At 43.4% G+C, this 22,021-nt stretch overlaps 2 protein-coding genes across 8 annotated transcripts in view; both read right to left on the bottom strand.

Annotated features, from left to right (window-relative positions):
* Positions 1-22,021, bottom strand: part of LOC115127665 (CBP80/20-dependent translation initiation factor) — a 131,990-nt gene that overhangs the window by 55,356 nt on the left and 54,613 nt on the right. The window lies entirely within an intron of this gene.
* Positions 18,092-19,898, bottom strand: LOC115128833 (histone H1-like). The gene is made up of 2 exons (XM_065017100.1): positions 19,132-19,898; positions 18,092-18,193 (listed from the first exon to the last, which is right to left on the bottom strand). The coding sequence occupies exons 1-2, from the start codon at positions 19,753-19,755 to the stop codon at positions 18,092-18,094; spliced, it is 726 nt and encodes a 241-aa protein (XP_064873172.1). The 5' UTR covers positions 19,756-19,898.

Genomic DNA, 22,021 nt, shown 5'->3' on the forward strand with positions numbered 1-22,021 from the left:
TGGGAGATGTGACGTTTGCTCGTCCTATTAAAAAGAGAAGTAAGGAGAAGCATCCTGAATAATAAGTGTATTATTTATTTATTTTTATTTTTTATTTTACCTTTATTTAACTAGGCAAGTCAGTTAAGAACAAATTCTTATTTTCAATGACGGCCTAGGAACAGTGGCTTAACTGCCTGTTCAGGGGCAGAACGACAGATTTGTACATATGGAATCATGACGTAACCAAAAAAAGTGTTAAACAAATCAAAATATATGAGATTCTTCAAACAGCCACCCTTTGCATTGATGACAGCTTTGCACACTTGGCATTCTCTCAACCAGCTTCATGAGGTAGTCACCTGGGCCCTCATTATCAATGATGCATAGCAAAGCTTCTAAATGAACTCATAGGAAGAAAATTTAGAATTTACGCGAGTAAAAAAAAGTTAGTATATATCAATTGCTCGTACACTTGATTTACACACACCTGTAAGTATTTTGCCTTGATATATCAGACACGTTCTAAAACACTGTGCTAGTGAAGTCTTATTTACATAAAAAAAATGCCCCAAATGACAATTTATGGTCACAAACCTTCCCTTTAAAGCTGCAAGAAATGTCTCTAATTTCAGTTCGCCAAAATGTAGAAATCAAAGACAAAGAAAACAACTTTTGTTCACTGGAAGCAAAACAAGATCCTCCAGCAATGGAAGATTTGCCATTTTGGCAAGTCACAATGCCTCAGTGTTGCCTTTATTATCATTTAACTGGTTTAACTAAATTGCCTCCAACCTTACATTCCACTCTCTAATTTCCTTTATTATTCAATTAGGCTTAAATGGTTTCATGTTTATGAATTCGATAGCACTCTGAGAAAACTATGAGTAGCTTAGGTGTCTATAAAATAAATACATGAATAAACTAAAATGTATTATCTTTTTCTTCATAGTTTATGATTTGGTCCAGTACTGTATGTCAATTAGAGGTCGACCGATTATGATTTTTCAACGCCGATACCGATTATTGGAGGACCAAAAAAGCCAATACCGATTAAATCGGTCGATTTTTATTTATTTATTTGTAATAATGACAATTACAACAATACTGGATGAACACTTATTTTAACTTAATATAATACATCAATAAAAATCCATTTAGCCTCAAATAAATAATGAAACATGTTCAATTTGGTTTAAATAATGCAAAAACAAAGTGTTGGAGAAGTAAAAGTGCAACATGTGCCATGTAAAAAAGCTAACGTTTGAGTTCCTTGCTCAGAACATGAGAACATATGAAAGCTGGTGGTTCCTTTTAACATGAGAATTCAATATTCCAAGGTAAGAGGTTTAAGGTTGTAGTTAATATAGTATTTATAGGACTCTCTCTCTCTATACCATTTGTATTTCATATACATTTGACTATTGGATGCTCTTATAGGCACTATAGTATTGACAGTGTAACAGTATAGCTTCCGTTCCTCTCCTCGCCCCTACCTGGGCTCGGACCAGGAACACATCGACAACAGCCACCCTCGAAGCAGCGTTACCCATCGCTCCACATAAGCCGCGGCCCTTGTAGAGCAAGGGGAATAACTACTCCAAGTCTCAGAGCGAGTGACGTTTGAAACGCTATTAGCGCACACCCAGCTAACTAGCTAGCCATTTCACATCGGTTACACAGGCCATTAGGCTGATAGGCTTGAAGTCATAAACAGCACTGTGCTTGCGAAGCACCCAAGCCATAGAATGTTCTCTATGCTAGAGCATGGCAAACAGTACCCATGCATTAAGTCTGGAACCAACAGGATCCTGAACAGCTTCTACCCCAAGCCATAAGATTTCTAAACAAGACTGCTAAATAGCTAATCAAATTGCTACCTGCTGCTGCTACTGTCTACACTCAATATAAGCACAAAAAATATTTCATTACGTTCCAGACAGATTCTTTATCAAGTGTTGTGAGGAGTCACTAGATTGAATTAGCAGTAGCAGCACAGAAGTCTTACCTATTCCTGGTTCAGTACTACGACCCAGGGTGTATAGGCGTCTTTCTATAAATAACTGGGACCAATGTGTGACATTAGGATCAACATTTCAAAATGGTTTGAAACAAAATAATAATATTTTTTATGCAGTTCCACGTGTACTTCAAGGAATGTATACTGAGTGTAAAACACATTAAGAACACCTGCTCTTTTCATGACAGACTGCCCAGGTGATAGCTATGCTCCCTTATTGAAGTCACTTGTTAAATCGACTTCAAATCAGTGTATATGAAGGGTAGGGACACCTAAAACTTGAGACATGGATTGTGTGTGTGCCCCATTCAGAGGGTGAATAGGCAAAACAACATATTTAAGTGCTCCTGAGTGGTGCAGCAGTCTAAGGCACTGCATCTCAGTGCTAGAGGCGTCACTACATACCCTGGTTTGGTTCCAGGCTGTATCGCAACCGATTGATTGGGAGTCCCATAGGCCGGCGCACAATTGGCCCAGCGTCATCCAGGTTAGGGTTTGGCCGGGGGAGGCAGTCATTGTAAATAAGAATTTGTTCTTAACTGACTTGCCTAGTTAAAAAAAAAAGGTTACATTTAAACTTTTTTTTTTTTTTGACACCTTGTAGAGTCCATGCTCCAACGGGTGCAACTCAATATTAGGAAGGTGCTATTAATGTTTGTTTACTCAGTGTAAATATCTATAAAACATAGGCGTACAACTATACATCATTTAAGCAGGGTTCATACAGACATTAACATGTCAAATTCAAGGACTTCAAGGGACTACTGTATTTAAAACATTTAATTGTAAAAAAAATAAATAATCTTTATTTATTTTTACATTGTAGAATAATAGCGAAGACATCAAAACTACGAAATAACATATGGAATCGTGTAGCAACCAAAAAAAAAAGTGTTAAACAAATCCAAATATATTTTAGATTATTCAAAGTAGCCACCCTTTGCCTTGACGACAGCTCAACCAGCTTCATGAGGTAGTCACCTGGAATGCATTTCAATTAACAGGTGTCCCTTGTTAAAAGTTAATTTGTGGAATTTATTTCCTTCTTAATGCATTTGAGCCAATCAGTTGTGTTGTGACAAGGTAGGGGTGGTATACAAAATTATAGCCCTATTTGATATAAGACTAAGTCCATATTATGGCAAGAACAGGTCAAATAAGCAAAGAGAAACAACAGTCCACAATTACTTTAAGACATGGTAATGCGGAACATTTAAAGTGCAGTCGCAAATACCATCAAGCGCTATGATGAAACTGGCACTAATGAGGACCGCCACAGGAAAGGAAGACCCAGAGTTACCTCTGCTGCTGAGGATAAGTTCATTAGAGTTAACCGCACCTCAGATTCCAGCCCAAATAAATGCTTCGGAGTTCAAGTAACAGACATGTCAACATCAACTGCTCAGAGGAGACTGCGTGAATCAGGCCTTCATGGTCAAATTTCTGCAAAGAAACCACTACAAATGGACACCAATAAGAAGAGACTTGCTTGGGACAAGAAACTTGAGCAATGGACATTAGACTGGTGGAAATCTGTTCTTTGGTCTGATGAGTCCAAATTTGAGATTTTTGGTTCCAACCGCCGTGTCTTTGTGAGACGCAGAGTAGGTGAACTGATGATCTCCGCATGTGTGGTTCCCACAGTGAAGCATGGAGGAGGTAGTGTGAAGGTGTTGGGGTGCTTTCCTGGTGACACTGTCAGTGATTTATTTACATTTTGAGGCACAATTAACCAGCATTGTAACCACAAAATTCTGCAGTGATACGCCATCCCATCTGGTTTGCGCTTAGTGGGACTATCATTTGTTTTTAAACAGGACAATGACCTGTTTAAATGGATTGCTGCATCAGATGACCTGGCCTCCACAATCACCCGACCTCAACCCAATTAAGATGGTTTGGGATGAGTTGGACTGCAAAGTAATGATGTCCGTTGTTTCTCTTTGCTTATTTGAGCTGTTCTTGCCAAAATATGGACTTGGTCTTTTACCAAATAGGGCTATCTTCTGTATACCACCCCTACCTTGTTACAGCACAACTGATTGGCTCAAACACATTAAGAGTGAAAGAAATTCCACAAATGAACTTTTAACAAGGCACCCCTATTAATTGAAATACATTCCAGGTAACTACCTTATGAAGCTGGTTGAGAGAATGACAGCTTTGCACACTCTTGGCAAAGGCAAAGGTTGGCTAATTTGAAGAATCTCAAATATAAAAATGTTTAGACATGTTTAACACTTTTTTGGTTACTAAAGGATTCCATATGTGTTATTTCATAGTTTTGATGTCTTCACTATTATTCTACAATATAGAAAATAGTAAAAATAAAGAAAAACCCTTGAACGATTAGGAGTGTCCAAACTTTTGACTGGTACTGTAGCTATCTTAATGTAATGACGTGAAAAAAAAACATTTGCAGATATTTATCAATGACTTATCAACAGCTGTAATCAGTTGTCCAGCGTAGGAAATCCTCACTGGTACACTAGTTTATGGAAAGACCATAGGCTCCAGACAGAATACAGCAAGCATGTTTATTTATCTGTGTGTGCGTGTGAATCTGCCCTCATCTGTGTCTATATAGAAAACATTTCAGGTTATTCCGGTTGGTTGGTAGTTGAGGAAAGGCAGAAGATTCAAACCAGGTGGCGAGACAGACAGACTGGCATGTGGTAGCCAGCTCTACTCATTGACAACTGGAGCGCACACATGCAACACACACATACACACAGACACAGACACACACAGAGAAATGCCCAACCATCAACCAATCACAGAACAGATTCTATGTTCAACACATTTAGAAGTAGAGGATGTCAAAAGTGTGATTCCTTCATCTTAAACCCATAAAACTACATAGTTTCCCCACTCTACAAAGTAAGCAAGTGTCTGATAGTGGCTTTGGTGTGTGGATATGCGTTTACAGCTGGCAGATTGACTGCTGTGGTGGCTCTCTTGATAGCACCAAAGGCTTGGTTAGTGTCTTGGGCAAAGGCAGGGCGGGGGTTATAAGAAGTGTGCTTGCTTGGCGAATTGCTAATTTGACGTAAAATGGCTACACTCCAAAGCCAGCCTTGCTGTTTTTCTCAATCTGCTATATGACTCTTCGATTGTCAAGAGAATATCCCCTTCCAGCTAACCCATCCCAAGTAATCAGTCCATATAAAAAGGCCTTCCCTGTAGTCAGTGAGAGGTTAGGCAGAAGCCCTCAGGAGTATTGACTCTCTGAACCATTCTGAAACGATCCAGTGGGAAAGATTAAACATGTTCCCTGAATCGAGGCAGTAAGAAGTGCATTCCTGTAAATCAGGTCTAATTTCTACCCAGTTGCCGTGTTGGCTAAATTCAAAACGTGTGTGTGTTTCTCCCTCCTTTCAGACAGCAGCCATAGCTGCCTTAGTAGCCCCCCCTCTGCAATCCACAGCAGCTTCCTTCCACTGACAACAAGCAAGCAAATAAAGCTTTTCAGCAGAGACATTGTTAAGAACAGGGTGTGTGTGAGCTTGCATGTTTCCATGTTAATGTCCTGTGACGTGATTCATTTTGAAATATACAGTAGTGTGTTCATATGTACGCATGAGTTGTTTCGTTCTTGCAACAAATCAGGAACAAATGACATCTGTATATCTATACTGAACAAAAATATAAACACAACATGTAAAGATCGTTTCCATGTTTCATGAAATGAAATAAAAGATAACAGAAAAGTTCCATATGCACAAAAAGCTTATTTTTCTCAAATGTTGTGCAAACTTGTTCACATCCGTTAGTGAGCATTTCTCTTTTGCTAAGATAATCCATCCACCTGAAAGGTGTGGCATATGAAGAAGCTGATTAAACAGCATGATCATTACAAAGGTGCACCTTGTGCTGGGGGCAATAAAAGGCCACTCCAAAATGTGCCGTTTTGTCACAACACAATGCAACAGATGTCTCAAGTTTTGAGGGAGCGTGCAATTGGCATGTTGATTGCAGGAATTTCTAACATAGCCGTTGCCAGAGAATTTAATGTTAATTTCTCTACCATAAGTCACCTCCAAAATTGTTTTAGAGAATTTGGAAGTACGTCAAACTGAAAAAAAGCCCTTTGTTGGGAGAAGGTCCTGGCTCCCCAGTGGGTGGGCCTATGCACTCCCAGGCCCACCAATAGCTGCACCCCTGCCCAGTCATGTGAAATCCATAGATTAGGGCTTAATTAATTAATTTCAAAATTGGTTGATTTTCTTTATATGAACTGTTTACTCAGTAAAATCATTGAAAATGGTTGCCTTTTGCATGTTGCGTTTATATTTTTGTTCAGTACAGATGCATATGCAGATGCATGTCTGTGTGTTTACTGTGTGCTGTGTGCAAATTGATGAGGATTAGTGCGTTTGATACAGGGGAGAACCACTGCCCACTCTCATTGAAGCCGCTGAAGTTCAAGGCTGGACGCGGTACAGAAGGCATTGTTAGCAGAAAACAGGATCCCCATTATATTGAATGGAAAACTGGCAGCCTTTGTGGTCAATCTTCATGTAAATAAATAAAAACTTTGGTGGTACCAATAACTGCTTCTAATACACCAGACGTATGTCCTTGAACCGATTATTAAAAAATTCGCATTCATAAGAAGTTACAAGGATAATTTGGTTGCTAATGGCAGCCTACAATACCCTGGTAGACCTTCAACTTGAGTTACTCAATGAGAGGAGGCAGCGCCGAGCAAGCCTGCAACGTCACTTCCTGGAGTTGCCAAAACTGCACGTTATGTCTCCATGAGACGGCATCTGAACAGACTTAATTTAGTTTTAATGCGCTATTGAGCTTCTCATAGGAAAGAATGGTGTTACATGAAACTAAAATCGATGACCTACCAGCAAGATTAAGATTAAATGGGACATAAAAAAAAAACATATAGCTGGTGGGTTATACACTGTATCGGCAGGAGAGAACAGCAGCCTCTGGAAAGACAAGCGGTGCCGGTCTATGTATATTTGTAAACAACAGCTGGTGCACGATATCTAAGGAAGTCTCAAGGTTTTGCTTTCCTGAGGCTGTAGACCACACCTAGAGAGTTGATCTGTATTTTTCATAGCGGTCTACATACCACCACAGACCGATACTGGCACTAAGACTGCACTCAATGAGCTGTATACCGCCATAAGTAAACAGTAAAACACTCATCCAGAAGCAGCACTCCTAGTGGCCGTGGACTTTAATGCAGGGAAACTTAAATCCATTTAACCAAACTTCTACAAGCATGTTAAATGCGCAACCAGAGGGGAAAATTTTAATAAATAAAACTCTAGACCACCTTTACTCCACACAAAGAGACGCGTACAAAGCTCTCCCCCACCCTCCATTTTGCAAATCTGACCATAATTCTATCCTCCTGATTCCTGCTTACATTAAAAACATTTAAGCAGGAAGCACCAGTGACTCGGTCAATAAAAAGTAGTCAGATGAAGCAGATGCTAAGCTAACGGACTGTTTTGCTAACACAGACTGGAATATGTTCCGGGATTGGCATTGAGGAGTACACCACATCAGTCACTGGCTTCATCAATAAGTGCATTGATGACATCGTACCCACGGTGACTGTACATACATACCCCAACCAGAAGCCATGGAGCTAAAGGGTAAAGGGTAGAGCTGCCACTTTCAAGGAGCAGGACTCGGAAGCTTATAAAAAAATCCTGCTATGCCCTCCGACGAACCATCAAACAGGAAAAGTGTCAATACAGGAATAAGATTGAATCGTACAACACCAGCTCCGACGCGTGTTGGATGTGGCAGGGCTTGCAAACTATTACAGACTTACAAAAGGAATCACAGCCGAGAGCTGCCCAGTGACACGAGCCTACTAGGTTTCAAGACTAGTCATTCAACTGAGACTGCTCTTCTCTGTATCACGGAGGCCCTCCGCACTGCTAAAGCTAACTCTCTCTCCTCTGCTCTCATCCTTCTAGACCTATCGGCTGCCTTCGATACTGTGAACCATCAGATCCTCCACTCCACCCTCTCCGAGTTGGGCATCTCCGGCGCGGCCCACGCTTGGATTGCGTCCTACCTGACAGGTCGCTCCTACCAGGTGGCGTGGCGAGAATCTGTCTCCTCACCACGCGCTCTCACCACTGGCGTCCCCCAGGGCTCTGTTCTAGGCCCTCTCCTATTCTCGCTATACACCAAGTCACTTGGCTCTGTCATAACCTCACATGGTCTCTCCTATCATTGCTATGCAGACGACACACAATTAATCTTCTCCTTTCCCCCTTCTGATGACCAGGTGGCGAATCGCATCTCTGCATGTCTGGCAGACATATCAGTGTGGATGACGGATCACCACCTCAAGCTGAACCTCGGCAAGACGGAGCTGCTCTTCCTCCCGGGAAGGACTGCCCGTTCCATGATCTCGCCATCACGGTTGACAACTCCATTGTGTCCTCCTCCCAGAGCGCTAAGAACCTTGGCGTGATCCTGGACAACACCCTGTCGTTCTCAACTAACATCAAGGCGGTGGCCCGTTCTTGTAGGTTCATGCTCTACAACATCCGCAGAGTACGACCCTGCCTCACACAGGAAGCAGCGCAGGTCCTAATCCAGGCACTTGTCATCTCCCGTCTGGATTACTGCAACTCGCTGTTGGCTGGGCTCCCTGCCTGTGCCATTAAACCCCTACAACTCATCCAGAACGCCGCAGCCCGTCTGGTGTTCAACCTTCCCAAGTTCTCTCACGTCACCCCGCTCCTCCGCTCTCTCCACTGGCTTCCAGTTGAAGCTCGCATCCGCTACAAGACCATGGTGCTTGCCTACGGAGCTGTGAGGGGAACGGCACCTCAGTACCTCCAGGCTCTGATCAGGCCCTACACCCAAACAAGGGCACTGCGTTCATCCACCTCTGGCCTGCTCGCCTCCCTACCACTGAGGAAGTACAGTTCCCGCGCAGCCCAGTCAAAACTGTTCGCTGCTCTGGCCCCCCAATGGTGGAACAAACTCCCTCACGACGCCAGGACAGCGGAGTCAATCACCACCTTCCGGAGACACCTGAAACCCCACCTCTTTCAGGAATACCTAGGATAGGATAAAGTAATCCTTCTCACCCCCCCTTAAAAGATTTAGATGCACTATTGTAAAGTGGCTGTTCCACTGGATGTCTTAAGGTGAACGCACCAATTTGTAAGTCGCTCTGGATAAGAGCGTCTGCTAAATGACTTAAATGTAATGTAAATGTACTAGACAAGCTAAATTACTTCTATGCTCGCTTCGAGGCAAGTAACACTGTGCCCAAGAACACTAAGGTAACCAGCTTAAATGACTACAGACCCGTAGCACTCACATCTGTAGCCATGAAGTGCTTTGAAAGGCTGGTCTTGGCTCACATCAACACCATTATCCTAGAAACCCTAGACCTACTCCAATTTGCATACCGCCCTAACAGATCCACAGATGATGCAATCTCGATTGCACTCCACACGGCCCTTTCCGACCTGGACAAAAGGAACACCTTTGTGATAATGCTATTCATTGACTATAGCTCAGCTTTCAACGCCATAGTGCCCACAAAGCTCACCACTAAGCTAAGGACCCTGGGTCTAAACACCTCCCTCTGCAACTGGATCCTGGACTTCCTGACGGGCTGCCCCCAGGAGGTAAGGGTAGATAACAACACATCCGCCACGCTGATCTTCAACACGGGTGCGTGCTCAGTCCCCTACTGTACTCCCTGTTCAATCATGACTGCACAGCCAGGCACGACTCCAACACCATCATTAAGTTTGCCGATGACCCATCAGTGGTAGGCCTGATCACCGACAAAGACGAGACAGCCTATAGGGAGGAGATTCAGAGACCTGGCCGTGTGGTGCCAGGACAAAAACCTCTCCCTCAACGTGATCAAGACAAAGGAGATGACTGTGGACATACAGGAAAAGGAGGACCAAGCACACCCCCATTCTCATCGACGGGGCTGTAGTGGAGCAGGTTGACAGCTTCAAGTTCTTTGGCGTCCACATCACCAACAAACAAACATGGTCCAAGCACACAAAGACAATCGTGAAGAGGGCACAACAAAACCGATCCCCCTCAGGAGACTGAAAATATTTGGCATGGGTCCCCAGATCCTCAAAAGGTTCTACAGCTGCACCATTGAGAGCAGGTTGCATCACTGCCTGGTATGGCAACCACTCGGCCTCTGACCGCAAGGCACTACAGACCTTTCTGCCATCCAGGACCTCTATACCAGGCAGTGTCAGAGGAAGGCCCTAAAAATGGTCAAATACTCCAGCCACCCTAGTCATGGACTGTTCTCTTTGCTACCGCACGGCAAGCAGTACCGTAGCGCCAAGTCTAGGTACAAGAGGCTTCTAAAACAGCTTCTACCCCCAAGCCATAAGACCCCCGAACATCTAATGAAATGGCCACAGACTATTTGCATTGCCCCTCCCCCTCTTCTGTCCTGCTGCTACTCTCTGTTAGTATCCATGCATAGTCACTTTAATAACTCTACCTACATGTACATATTACCTCAATTACCTCGACTAACCATTGACTCTGTACCAGTACCCCCTGTATATAGCCTCGCTATCATTATTTCGCTATCGTTATTACCCCCTGTATATAGCCTCCCTATCGGTATTTATGCTGCCAACGACTGGAAAGAACTACAAAAATCTCAGAAACTGGAAACACTTATCGCCGTCAATTGCTTTAAGCACCAGCTGTCAGAGCAGCTCACATATTACTGCACCTGTACATAGCCCGTCTATAATTTAGCCCAAACTACCTCTTCCCCTACTGTATTTATTTATTTATTTTGCTCCTTTGCAGCCCATTATTTTTATTTATACTTTGCACATTCTTCCACTGCAAATCTACCATTCCAGTGTTTTACTTGCTATATTGTATTTACTTCGCCACCATGGCCTTTTTTTTGCCTTTACCTCCCTTATCTCACCTCATTTGCTCACATCGTATATAGACTTATTTTTTACTGTATTATTGACTGTATGTTTGTTTTACTCCATGTGTAACTATGTGTTGTTGTATGTGTCAAACTGCTTTGCTTCATCTTGGCCAGGTCGCAATTGTAAATGAGAACTTGTTCTCAACTTGCCTACCTAGTTAAATAAAGGTGAAATAATAAATAAATAAATATATTTTTTTGTTTTTACTGCTGCTCTTTAATTATTTGTTACTTTCATTTCTTATTCATATTGTTTTTGGCATATTTTTTAAAACTTGTTGGTTAAGTAAGCATTTCACTGTAAGGTCTACACCCATTGAAATCGGCGCATGTGACACACGCTACCCTATTCCCTATACCAGAGCTTTATGGTAGTGCATCAAATAGGGAGCCATTTGGGACAAATACAGAGATGCTGCTGGGGAGATCGACTACTGATATAAACACGGATCTATTGGTTTAATGGCCAATTATGGCCATTTCTCTGGCTGGTATATTCCCAGATTAGTAATGATTTATGTTTCCCGTATCGGCTGTGATCACCTATACAGTATTTATACAGGATATAGTGTGTGTGTGTGTGTAACTCTAGCTGGAGTATTGCCTCATGTGATTCTGCAGCAAGGTGTTCCTGCCAGGGGAAAGATTTGTCCTTAAGCGAGAAAACTGACAAACAAGACCGCAGTGTCCTCCGTGCCAGCAGCGCAGGCACGTGCGCTCACACACTCACGCAGTGCAGAAAAAACAGAGCAGAGCTCTTTCCCACTAGGTACAAACTGGTTGAATCAACATTGTTTTAATGTAATTTGTAAAGTATTGTGATGTGGAATCTCTGGAAAATACATTGGACTTGAAAAAAGTAACTTTTGTTTTGAGGTTGAAATTTCAACCACACGTTATGTTATCATTGGTAAGCAAATTTCAACATAGACAAACCTTGTATAAAATATGTTGAATTTGTACCTTTAAAAACAACGTCAGATGATCAACGTTATATCCACTATCAGAAAAAAATAACAATAAGCTGGGCAGTACATCCTACTGGAAAATTTATCTTAAATTGAAGTCGGACGTTTACACACACCTTAGCAAAATACATTTAAACTCAGTTTTTCCACAATTCCTGACATTTAATCCTAGTAAAAATTAATTGTCTTTATTTTAAGAATGTGACATGTCAGAATAATACTAGAGAGAATGATTTATTTCAGCCTTTATTTCTTTCTTCACATTCTCAGTGGGTCAGAAGTTTACATGCACTCGATTAGTATTTGGTAGCATTGCCTTATAATTGTTTAACTTGGGTCAAACATGTTGGGTAGCCTTCCACAAGCTTCCCACAATAAGTTGGGTGAATTTTGACCCATTCCTCCTGACAGAGCTGGTTTATAAGCCTCCTTGCTCACACACGCCTTTTCAATTTTGCCCACAAATTTTCTATAGGATTGAGGTCAGGGCTTTGTGATGGCCACTCAAATATCTTGACTTTGTTGTCCATAAGCAATTTTGCCACAACTTTGGAAGTATGCTTGGAGTCATTGTCCATTTGGAAGACCCATTTGCGAACAAGCTTCAACTTCCTGACTGATGTCTACCTCATGATGCCATCTATTTTGTGAAGTGCACCAGTCCCCCCTGCAGCAAAGCAACCCCAGAACATGATGTTGCATCCCCGTGCTTCACGGTTGGGATGGTGTTCTTTGGCTTGCAAGCCCCCCCTTTTCCTCCAAACACAATGATGGTCATTATGGCCAAACAGTTATATTTTTGTTTCATCAGACCAGGGGACATTTCTCCAAAAGTACAATCTTTGTCCCCATGTGCAGTTGCAAACCATAGTCTGGCTTTTTGTAATGGCGGATTTGGAGCAGTGGCTTCTTCCTTGCTGAGCGGCCTTTCAGATGTCGATATAGGACTTGTTCTACTGTGGATATAGATGCATTTGTACCCGTTTCCTCCAGCATCTTCACAAGGTCCTTTGCAAATTGTTGTTCAGGATTGATTGTTGTTCGGGATTAATTTGCACTTTTCGCACCAAAGTACGTTCATCTCTAGGAGACAGAACGCGTCTCCTTCCTGAGAGGTATGACGGCTGCGTGGTCCCATGGTGTTTATACAGATGGACGTGGTACCTTCAGCCATTTGGAAATTGCTCCCAAGGATGAACCAGACTTGTGGAGGTCTACAATTGTTTTTCTGAGGTCAAGGCTGATTTCTTTTGATTTTCCCATGACGTCAAGCAAAGAGGCACTGAGTTTGAAGGTAGGCCTTGAAATACATCCACAGGTACACCTCCAATTGACTCAAATGATGTCAATTAGCCTATCAGAAGCTTCTAAAGCCATGACATCATTTTCTGGAATTTTCCAAGCTGTTTAAAGGCACAGTCAACTTAGTGTATGTAAACGTCTGACCCACTAGAATTGTGATAGTGAATTATAAGTGAAATTATCTGTCCGTAAACAATAGTTGGAAAAATGGCTTGTGTCAATGCAAACAGTAGATGTCCTAACAGACTTGCCAAAACTATAGTTTATGTTAACTTCCAACATCAACTGTATCTAAAGCTGGTATTCCCAAGTAAGTGCAATGCCGTCTGGGGTACGCCAAATAAAAGTGATTCAAAAATATATATATATATAATATTTCTTCACATTTTCAAACAGTCCATTTATATTTTCCAACGGGGCTATACATTTGGGTGAGGTTTTTTCCCGCGCCGAGTAGCCTCGTTTTACTGCCAAAAATAAAATTAAACCATCTGTGTTGTTATTTCGCTGAACACTAATGTCAAATATAGGTAGCCTGGTCAAAAAATTAACATCCAATCACATTAACCGTTACTCTCTCGCGGAAAATCCACTAACAGTCCGTATGGAGCCAAACGTAGCTGCTGCTCATTCCGTTTGCTCGAAAATGGATAAATGGTTAAAAAAAGTAAGGCCCATTTCCATAGAGACTAGTAGTACTTCTACTACCAGCAGGACTACACCTGCACCTGTCGACGACACAAGTTGTTCTGCTTCCATGAGCACATCCAATGCTAACATCCGTAATTCTACATTTGTTGTTAGACCAGCAAGCACAAACACTGACAGTTGTGAATTTGATGCAGCCGAAGCGCTACTGCCCCCTAACCCGGGAAAGCACCGAACAGACAGCGACGTTGGACCATCAGAGGCACAAATATGATGAGAACTACATTGATTTGTCATTCACTAATATTGGGAGTTGTGCCTTTCAGCCACAGTGTGTTATACACTACCGTTCAAAAGATTGGGGTCACAGTTTTTGAAAGAAAAGCTCATTTTTTTGTCCATTAAAATAACAAAATCTTATCATAAATACAGTGTTGACATTGGTAATGTGGTAAATGACTATTGTAGCTGGAAACAGCAGATTTTTTAATAGAATATCTACATAGGCGTACAGAGGCCCATTATCATATGTTCTAGGCCCTCTCCTATTCTCGCTATACACCAAGTCACTTGGCTCTGTCATAACCTCACATGGTCTCTCCTATCATTGCTATGCAGACGACACACAATTAATCTTCTCCTTTCCCCCTTCTGATGACCAGGTGGCGAATCGCATCTCTGCATGTCTGGCAGACATATCAGTGTGGATGACGGATCACCACCTCAAGCTGAACCTCGGCAAGACGGAGCTGCTCTTCCTCCCGGGGAAGGACTGCCCGTTCCATGATCTCGCCATCACGGTTGACAACTCCATTGTGTCCTCCTCCCAGAGCGCTAAGAACCTTGGCGTGATCCTGGACAACACCCTGTCGTTCTCAACTAACATCAAGGCGGTGGCCCGTTCTTGTAGGTTCATGCTCTACAACATCCGCAGAGTACGACCCTGCCTCACACAGGAAGCAGCGCAGGTCCTAATCCAGGCACTTGTCATCTCCCGTCTGGATTACTGCAACTCGCTGTTGGCTGGGCTCCCTGCCTGTGCCATTAAACCCTACAACTCATCCAGAACGCCGCAGCCCGTCTGGTGTTCAACCTTCCCAAGTTCTCTCACGTCACCCCGCTCCTCCGCTCTCTCCACTGGCTTCCAGTTGAAGCTCGCATCCGCTACAAGACCATGGTGCTTGCCTACGGAGCTGTGAGGGGAACGGCACCTCAGTACCTCCAGGCTCTGATCAGGCCCTACACCCAAACAAGGGCACTGCGTTCATCCACCTCTGGCCTGCTCGCCTCCCTACCACTGAGGAAGTACAGTTCCTGCGCAGCCCAGTCAAAACTGTTCGCTGCTCTGGCCCCCCAATGGTGGAACAAACTCCCTCACGACGCCAGGACAGCGGAGTCAATCACCACCTTCCGGAGACACCTGAAACCCCACCTCTTTCAGGAATACCTAGGATAGGATAAAGTAATCCTTCTCACCCCCCTTAAAAGATTTAGATGCACTATTGTAAAGTGGCTGTTCCACTGGATGTCTTAAGGTGAACGCACCAATTTGTAAGTCGCTCTGGATAAGAGCGTCTGCTAAATGACTTAAATGTAAATGTAAATTATCAGCAACCATCACTCCTGTGTTCCAATGGTACGTTGTGTTAGATAATCCAATATTTATAATTTTAAAAGGCTAATTGATCATTAGAAAACCCTTTTGCAATAATGTTAGCACAGCTGAAAACTGTTGATTAAAGAAGCAATAAAACGGTCTGCCTTTAGACTAGTTGAGTATCTGGAGCATCAGCATTTGTGGGTCCTAATCCAGGCATTTGTCATCTCCCGTCTGGATTACTGCAACTCGCTGTTGGCTGGGCTCCCTGCCTGTGCCATTAAACCCCTACAACTCATCCAGAACGCCGCAGCCCGTCTGGTGTTCAACCTTCCCAAGTTCTCTCACGTCACCCCGCTCCTCCGCTCTCTCCACTGGCTTCCAGTTGAAGCTCGCATCCGCTACAAGACCATGGTGCTTGCCTACGGAGCTGTGAGGGGAACGGCACCTCAGTACCTCCAGGCTCTGATCAGGCCCTACACCCAAACAAGGGCACTGCGTTCATCCACCTCTGGCCTGCTTGCCTCCCTACCACTGAGGAAGTACAGTTCCCGCTCAGCCCAGTCAAAACTGTTCGCTGCTCTGGCCCCCCAATGGTGGAACAAACTCCCTCACGACGCCAGGACAGCGGAGTCAATCACCACCTTCCGGAGACACCTGAAACCCCACCTCTTTAAGGAATACCTAGGATAGGATAAAGTAATCCTTCTCACCCCCCTTAAAAGACCTAGATGCACTATTGTAAAGTGGCTGTTCCACTGGATGTCATAAGGTGAAAGCACCAATTTGTAAGTCGCTCTGGATAAGAGCGTCTGCTAAATGACTTAAATGTAAATGTAAATGGTTCGATTACAGGCTCAAAATGGCCAGAAAACAAAGGACTTTCTTCTGAAACTTGTCTGTTTATTCTTGTTCTGAGAAATGAAGGCTATTCCATGAGATAAATTGCCAAGAAACTGAAGATCTCATAGGCGGTGTACTACTCCCATCACAGAACAGTGCAAACTGGCACTAAACAGAATAGAAAGATGCGCGGGAGACCCCGGTGCACAACTGAGCATGAGGACAAGTACATTAGAGTGCCATGTTTGAGAAACAGACGCCTCACAAGTCCTCAACTGGCAGCTTCATTAAATAGTACCTGCAAAACACCAGTCTCAATGTCAACAGTGAAGAGACGAATCCGGGACGTGTTTCAAAAACAAGGACATTTCTAAGTGACACCAAACTTTTGAACGGTAGTGTATGTGCAAAAGTAATATCTCACAACTCGATGAAAACTTCAAATCTCCGCAGACATTTAGAAACAAAACATGCCAATTTGAAAAATAAGCCATGGGAGTTTGAGTGAGAATTAAGATGACTTTCAAGTAATAAGACATGTATAAACACAACAGATACCATTAATAAGAAGGGGCTAGAAGCATCTTATATGGTGAGCTACTGAATGGCTAGGACAGGCAAGCCCCAAACTATTGTGGAGGACTTAATTATTCCTGCTGCCGCAGATATGGCTGGGACAACACTGGGGGAAAAAACACTACAGACAATGTCTTCATCAAACAACACTGTTTCACGATACATCAGTGACATGGCAGGATATGTTTTGAAACAATTACTGCTTTGCATACAAGCCAGTGAATTCTATGCATTACAGCTGGATGAGTCAGACGTGGCGGGCCTGGCACAGCTCCTGGTATATGTCCGTTAAGTTTATAGGTGGTCTATTAAGGAAGACATCATCTTCTGCAAACCATTGGAAACCAGGACAACAGGACAGCTTTGTGACATCAAATTGACTTTGGTGGTCAAGATGTGTTGGTATTTGTACTGAAGGTGCAAAAGCCATGACAGGGAGACAGTGGAGTGGTAACGCGCGTGCAAGCAGTTGCTCCCAACGCCACTTGGGTAGACTGCAGTATCCACTGAGAGGCTCTTGCTGCCAAAGGAATGCCTGACAGCTTGAAAGACGTTTTGGACACTACAGTGAAAATGGTTAACTTGTTAAAGCAAGGCCCCTGAACTCACGTGTATTTTCTGCACTATGCAATGATATGGGCAGTGACCATGTAACGCTTTTACAACATACAGAGTGCGGTGGTTATCAAGGGGCAAAGTATTGACACGTTGTTTTTGTTTTTTTAATTGAGAGACAAGCTAAAATGTTTTCTTTACTGACCATAATGTTCACTTGTCTGACCACTTGCATTATGACGAGATTCTCACACGACTGGCCTATCTGGGTGATGTTTTTTCTCCCCTGAATGATCTGAATCTAGGATTACAGGGACTCTCCGCAACCATATTCAATGTGTGGGACAAAATTGAGGCTATGATTAAGAAGTTGGAGCTCTTCTCTGTCTGCATTAACAAGGACAACACACAGGTCTTTCCATCATTGCATGCTTTTTTTGTGTGTAAATGAACTCAAGCTTACAGATATAATGTAAAATGTGATATAGCGAAGCACCTGAGTTGGGTGCGCAACTACGCATGTACTTTCCCGAAACGGATGACACAAACTGGATTCGTTATCCCTTTCATGCCCTGCCATCAGTTCACGTACCGATATTTGAAAAAGAGAGCCTCATCGAAATTGCAACAAGCTGTTCTGGGAAAATTTAATTTAATCAGAAGCCACTGCCAGATTTCTGGATTGGGCTGTGCTCAGAGTATCCTGCCTTGGCAAATTGCGCTGTTAAAAGATACTGATGCCCTTTGCAACCACGTACCTATGTGAGAGTGGATTCGAAATACAGGAACAGACTGTGTGTGGAAATTGATTTAAGACAGACTCTCCAATACAATCCAACATTGCAGAGTTATGTGCATCCTTTCAAGCACACCCTTCTCATTAACAAATTAGGTTTTATATGTAACATGGCTAAATAAAGAGAAAAATGATTGATTATATTATTATTTGTGCCCTGTTCCTATAAGAGTTCTTTGTCACTTCTCAGGAGCCGGGTTGTGACAAAAACTCACATTCATTCTTATGTTTAACTTCTCTAGCGTAGGGGGCAGCATTTGGAATTTTGGATGAAAAGCTGGCCCAAATTAAACTGCCTTCTACTCAGGCCCAGAAGATAGGATATGCATATAATTAGTAGATTTGGATAGATAGAAAATACTATAAAGTTTCTAAAACTGTTAAAATAATGTCTGAGTATAACAGAACTGATTTGGCAGGCGAAAACCTGAGAAAAATCCATTCAGGAAGTTGGATTTTGTGTTGTTTTTGTAGTTTTCTATTCATTACATTACATTTACATTTAAGTCATTTAGCAGACGCTCTTATCCAGAGCGACTTACAAATTGGTGCGTTCACCTTAAGACATCCAGTGGAACAGCCACTTTACAATAGTGCATCTAAATCTTTTAAGGGGGGGGTGAGAAGGATTACTTTATCCTATCCTAGGTATTCCTGAAAGAGGTGGGGTTTCAGGTGTCTCCGGAAGGTGGTGATTGACTCCGCTGTCCTGGCGTTGTGAGGGAGTTTGTTCCACCATTGGGGGGCCAGAGCAGCGAACAGTTTTGACTGGGCTGCGCGGGAACTGTACTTCCTCAGTGGTAGGGAGGCGAGCAGGCCAGAGGTGGATGAACGCAGTGCCCTTGTTTGGGTGTAGGGCCTGATCAGAGCCTGGAGGTACTGAGGTGCCGTTCCCCTCACAGCTCCGTAGGCAAGCACCATGGTCTTGTAGCGGATGCGAGCTTCAACTGGAAGCCAGTGGAGAGCCTTCTTGGTAGCCTTCTTGGGGCTCTTGGCCGCTTTCTTGGCCGCTGCGGCGGGCTTCTTCACCTTCTTTGGGCTCTTGGCGGCCTTTTTGGGTGTAGCGGGCTTCTTGGCCTTCTTGGGGGACTTCTTTGCGGCCACGGCCTTCTTGGCTGCTACCTTCTTGGGCTTCTTGGCGGCGGCGGGCTTCTTGGCGGCCACCTTCTTAGCTTTGGGGGCTGCGGCTTTCTTAGCGGGCTTCTTTGCCTCGACGGCCTTCTTGTTGAGCTTGAAGGAGCCGGAGGCACCGGTGCCCTTGGTCTGGACCAGGGTGCCCTTGGTGACGAGGCTCTTGACGGCGATCTTGACACGGGAGTTGTTCTTCTCCACGTCGTAGCCGCCTGCCGCCAGAGACTTCTTGAGCGCGGCCAGGGACACGCCGCTCCTCTCCTTGGAGGCGGACACCGCCTTGACGATGAGCTCGCCTACGCTGGGTCCCGCTTTCTTGGGCTTGGCTGCTGCCTTCTTCTTGGGGGCCTTGGCCGGCGCGGCGGCGGCGGGTGCTGGTGCGACTTCTGCCATGTCTGTCGTTCGGTCCGGTAAACACACACACTTACAACACTACGGTAGTCTGTGAGGAGGAGTACTTTGCTGTAGACGCTGCTCTGTGCTATTGAAGCTCCACACGGTGCAGGGGGCTGGCCTTAAACGCGACATGAGAACCATGTAGACTCAAGCCTATTCAATGCCATTACAGTATCCATTGACTTATGACTTCCACTAGATGTCAACAGTCTTTAGAAATTGTTTCAGGCTTGTATTCTGAAAAATGAGGAAGTAAGAGCAGTCTGAATGAGTGGACCCTGCCGTGTCACAGAGCTTTTTCATGCGCGCGACCGAGAGAGTGCCTTTCTTGTTGACATTTTATATTGACGACATTATTATTCGGTTGAAATATTATAGATTATTTAGGCTAAAAACAACCTGAGGATTGAATATAAACATCGTTTGACATGTTTCTATGAACTTTATGGATACAATTTGGATTTTTTGTCTGCCTGTTGTGACTGCGTTTGAGCCTGTGGATTACTGAAGAAAACAGACGAACAAAACGGAGCTTTTCGGATATTAAGAGAGACTTTATCGAACAAAAGGAACATTTATTGAATGTCTTCTGAGTGCAATCATATGAAGATCATCAAAGGTAAGTGATTAATTGTATCTCTATTTCTGACTTGTGTAACTCTTCTACTTGGCTGGTTACTGGTTTGTAATGATTTGTCTGCTGGGCTATGTTCTCAAATAATCGTAAGGTATGCTTTCGCCGTAAAGCATTTTTGAAATCTGACACCATGGTTGGTTTCAATCTTTAAACCTATGTAAAACAGTTGTATATTTTCTGAATTTTTATAATGAGTATTTCCGTATTTGAATTTGGCGCTCTGCAATCTCACTGGATGTTGGCCAGATGGGACGCTAGCCCACATACCCTAGAGAGATTAATAAATGTATCGTATAGTGTGTGTGTGTGGCAGGCTTACAATGATGGCAAAAAACAACAAGATTTGAGTGTGCGCTGACCCTGGTGCTAGAGGGGATACGCAGCTGGAGGTTGAATGTTTGAAGGGTACGGGACTATAAAAAGTTTGGGAACCACTGATCTCGGACTACTCTTTGGCTTACACGGAACCCAAACCGTGCGCGCGTGCGCCATCGTTACATAAATGTATTTTGTCCCCCCCACACCAAACGTGATCACAACAAGCAGGTTAACACATCAAAACAAACTATGAACCAATTATATTAATTTGGGGACAGGTCGAAAAGCATTAAACATGTATGGCAATTTTATAGCTAGCTTGCACTTGCTAGCTAATTTGTCCTATTTAGCTAGCTTGCTGTTGCTAGATAATTTGTCCTGGGATATAAAAATTGAGTTGTTATTTTACCTGAAAGGCACAAGGTCCTCTACTCCGACAATTAATCCACACACAAAACGGTCAACCGAATCGTTTCTAGTCATCTCTCCTCCTTCCAGGCCTTTTCTTTGACTTTATAATGCGATTGGCATTTCATAAATTAGGTGATTTACCGGCACTGACCTTGTTCGTCTTTCAGTCACCCACGTGGGTATAACCAATTAGGAGATGGCAACGTGGGTACCAGCTTCTATAAACCAATGAGATGGGAGAGGCATGACTTGCCGCGCGATCTGCGTCAGAAATAGAACTGACTTCTATTTTAGCCCTTGGCAACGCAGAGACGCTCGTTGGCGCGTACGAGCATTGTGGGTGCAATAATTGAATAGCATAGATTTCTAAATATATTTTGCAGCGCACGCGACGCGAGCGGTGTAGTCAGCCTGTTGGTCACTGACTATTACCAATGTGCTATGGTGAGAATGATTTTTGAGAGATCAATTTAAAAACTATACTGAACAAAAATATAAATGCAAAAGGCAACAATTTCAAAGATTTTACTGAGTTACAGTTCATTTAGGGAAAACAGTCCATTTAAAAAAATTCATTGGGTCCTAATCTATGGATTTCAAATGACTGGGTGAGTTTGGGAGGGCATAGGCCCACCCACTCAGATTTAGTTTTTACCCACACACAGGTTACACATGGTCTGACATTGCAAGGCTGGTTGGAAGTACTGACAAATTCTCTAAAATGACATTGGACGTAGTTTATGGTAGAAAAATGTACATTCAATTGTCTGGCAACAGCTCTGGTGGACATTCCTGCAGTCAACATGCCAATTGCACACTCCATAAAAACTTGAGGCATCTGTGGCATTGTGTTGTCTAAGAAAACTTCACATTTTAGAGTGGCCTTTTATTGTCCCC

This window comes from Oncorhynchus nerka, linkage group LG4 (assembly GCF_034236695.1).
Source record: "Oncorhynchus nerka isolate Pitt River linkage group LG4, Oner_Uvic_2.0, whole genome shotgun sequence".
NCBI lineage: Eukaryota > Metazoa > Chordata > Actinopteri > Salmoniformes > Salmonidae > Oncorhynchus > Oncorhynchus nerka.

Bases quoted from the DNA above. Each gene is read 5' to 3' on its own strand.
- LOC115128833 (XM_065017100.1), bottom strand. From the start codon at position 19,755: ATGGCAGAAGTCGCACCAGCACCCGCCGCCGCCGCGCCGGCCAAGGCC. The intron at 18,194-19,131 runs GTGAGGGGAACG...ACTCTCACATAG, and splicing joins TGGTGCTTGCCTACGGAGCT to GTACGTGGTTGCAAAGGGCA.